The sequence below is a fragment of the Asterias rubens genome, chromosome 15 (genome assembly GCF_902459465.1).
Source record: "Asterias rubens chromosome 15, eAstRub1.3, whole genome shotgun sequence".
NCBI classification, from domain to species: Eukaryota; Metazoa; Echinodermata; class Asteroidea; order Forcipulatida; family Asteriidae; genus Asterias; species Asterias rubens.
The window spans coordinates 12,191,983-12,195,405 of NC_047076.1; the positions used below are offsets into that span (position 1 = coordinate 12,191,983).

Genomic DNA, 3,423 nt, shown 5'->3' on the forward strand with positions numbered 1-3,423 from the left:
ATGACTAATTTCATATCAGTCACTGAAAAATATTGCAAAGTAGAGTCCGGATGCATATTACAGAGAACTCAAACGAACTACTGATGGCTTAAGTTGGATTTTGTGAAGACCTCTAGCCAGCCCAGTAATCTTCTTACTCTAATTTACTTTTGCATCACGAGATCGCTCATGTTGCATTTCGCAAAGCCTCCACGATGCCTGAAAAGGGGTGGCATTAGAGTAGAACTCCTAAAATGGCTCAACTTGGATCACTGTGGTGATGATATCAGGTGCATTGGGTAAACATCCATCACTTTGAGTTTGAAGTCTCTTTATGGCTTCTGTAGATGGCGCGAACTTCTTACAAAACCGATGACCGCACAAGTCAAGAACTCAGTTCTCACACAAGGTATGTGCATATATTCCGCTCTTTCTTTTTCAAGATCAAATAAATTGAACTTCTGAGGAGACATTTCCCATCTTTGAAGAAATTTGCCCGGTTTGAGAAAGCACTTGAATATCATACTGAGCTTGAAATCACCGCTAATGTACAGTGCGGGAGCTGGACACTTATAAGAAGTCGGATCGAGTGATGACAGTTTCGCCTGTTCGTATCACAAATCTTATCGACTATGAACAAGTCCATCTTCGCAGCCTGACACGAAGGCGAATGAAACTTTGAGCACTCCCATCTGACTATACAGTTGCGAATTTGGTGTTTTAAACCATCATACACAAACCAATAAAACATTGCAGCATCGTGCTTGTATGATTTGTTTTAATAAAACAAACATTCAACACAACGTAATTTACAAGCAATCGTAAAGAGGCATCATATTTCAGTTCTGCTCATGGTTTTCTTGGGGATGGTGATAAACAGCTTGAAGATTATCTCTTGTGCTACAGAGTTGTTCCGATTACTCGCAATTGAAGTTGGTTGCAGATGAACAGTTATAAAAAAAAGTACAGTTGGATCGCTTGATTACAACTTCGCCTGCTCGGCCAAACCTTATCGACTGTAAGATCACCTTCAAAGCCTTACACGATGGCGAATGAAAGTTTGAGCTTTCCGTCTGACTATGTTGATGATGGGGGTGTGACCGTAGTTATTTATGCTTACTACTTCGAGAGGCAGCTTCTTGCGGCTTTGCTGAGCATTGCCGCTTGTGTGGGATTCATTGGTAACATTTTTGTCATCCTGGCCGTCTTTCTGTCAAAGAAACTCCGGACCTCGACTAATGTTTTCGTGGTGAACCTAAGTGTGGCGGACCTTCTAACGTGTCTCTCCCTCCCATGGCAGTCTGTATCGGTCCTGAGCGAGGAAGGATGGCCGCTACCCGAAGCCTACTGGCTCTGTGTCCTAAGTGCCTCACTCTTGATTCTCTGCTCAGGGTGTAGTGTGAACAACCTGGCCCTCATCGCTCTCAGTCGCTGGGTCGGGATCACCAAGTCCAGACACGCCGGGCATTGGATGCGATCAGCCCGTAGGCTCACCCTGATGGTCGCGCTCGCCTGGCTCATCCCGTGCTCTTGCATCATACCACCACTAATCTCCGACTTCGGAGAGGTGGGTTACGAGGAAATATACGGCTTCTGTTCATGGGACACCCACAACAAATACGCAGCTTACTTCAACCTCCTCCTTATGGTAGTCTTCTACCCTTTACAGTTCTGCACCATCATATTCTGCTATTCGTCCATTTTCAACTACGTCCGCAGTAACAACAAAAAGATGGCGGGGACAGTTCAAACATTATCAGCCAAGGTAGACGGCGCCAACGTGAAGCTGCGTCGACAACTAATGAAACGTCAACTGGACGTCACCAAGAATCTTCTTTATATAGTTCTGGCTTTCAGCATGTCTCAGACACCGTACTTTGTTCTCCTGCTTGTCTATACCGATCTCAGTTACCGTATAACGCCGTACGTTGCGGTGGTGCTGTTCACCAATTGTTGCATGAACCCCATCATCTATGCTACATCGCATCCGAATTTCAAAGAGGCTTTTGATTATATTGTACGTGGAAAGTGGAAGGAGTTATCTGAAAGTCATGTGAGCACTCGTCGAACAGGGGCTACATCATCAGACAAAAAGTCTACTGGAAAAGATTCAAGGATCTGATTTTCCGGAAGAATCTAAGGCCCTTTTCAAAACCACGGTTTCGGTTTTGATTCGGCTTCAGGCTCCGTCTTCTCGTCTAAAGCCCTGAGCGCGTACGCAAAGCACGCGCAATAGGAGACTTTGGAACGCTAGGTGGCAGCAGACTTACCAGGAAAATTTCCATTGTTTACGTAGTTCGAAGCATGCGAACTTTACCGAGAACAATGGATTTTACCTGGTAAGTCTGCTGCCACCAAGCGTCCTTAAAGTCTCCAATTGTCAAATTAACAGCGGGCCAAGCTAGCCTGAGCCGAATCCAAAGTCGAAGCCGTGGTTTCGAAACAGGCTAAAGACTCAGATGGCACTTAAAATGACAGCTTACTTGAATCCAGCACAATGATCTGCGAGATGTAAGCCACGGGTAGATTGGTACAAAAACCATTGGGTGTTGTCACATAATTTACATATATACCGAAGAGAGATTCAAAATTGGTCCCATTGACTCGAATTCTTTGTCACATCGACTCAAATCTGGATCCCATTGACTCGAATGCTGGGTCCCATTTACTCAAATTCTGGGTGACATTGACTCGAATTCTGGGTCCCATTGACTCGAATTATGAGTCAAATTGACTCGAATTATGGGTCCCATTGACTCGATATCTTGGTCACATTGACTCGAATTCTGGGTACCATTGACTCCAAAACCGGGTCCCATTGACTCAAAGTTCGGCTTACCACTAGATCCGAATTCCGGATCCAATTTTACTCGAATTTCAGGTCCCAGGAGTCTGACCCAACTGGGTAAAGCTGACCCGTATAAAAAAAAATGTTTTAATGGGATTCCAACCTAGAGTCTGCATCAGTATGACGGAGATTCTGGGAACATTATACACTTTCGGAACAGGACAAAAAAAGTTCACAAATTTACAAATAACTTAAAGTACAGGTAAAAGACTTCTCATGAAATATTATTTCATGAAATGCTTTACTTTTTGAGAAAACACTGAAACAATTATCAATTCTCGGCAACGAGAATTACGGATTTATTTTAAACACATGTCACGACACGGCGAAACGTGCGGAAACAAGGGTGGGGTTTCCCGTTATTTTCTCCCGACTCCGATGACCGATTGAGCCTAAATTTTCACAGGATTGTTATTTTATATACAAATTGTGATACACGAAGTGTGGGCCTTTGGACAATATTGTTTACCGAAAGTGTCCAATGGCTTTAAAGAAGTGAACACATGTTAATAGCTTGTTCCGTATCAGTGTGTGGCCTGTTGATTATTGTTGGAGTTGTCGAAATAAATGGAGTTGTACAAGTTTGCCAATGACCA

At 43.7% G+C, this 3,423-nt stretch overlaps 1 protein-coding gene across 1 annotated transcript; it reads left to right on the forward strand.

Annotated features, from left to right (window-relative positions):
• The first annotated feature begins 1,024 nt into the window (after window positions 1-1,024).
• LOC117300276 (melanopsin-A-like) lies at window positions 1,025-2,101 on the forward strand. The gene has a single exon (XM_033784010.1). It carries the CDS (start codon window positions 1,025-1,027, stop codon window positions 2,099-2,101), a length of 1,077 nt encoding a protein of 358 aa, XP_033639901.1.
• Window positions 2,102-3,423: the final 1,322 nt, after the last annotated feature.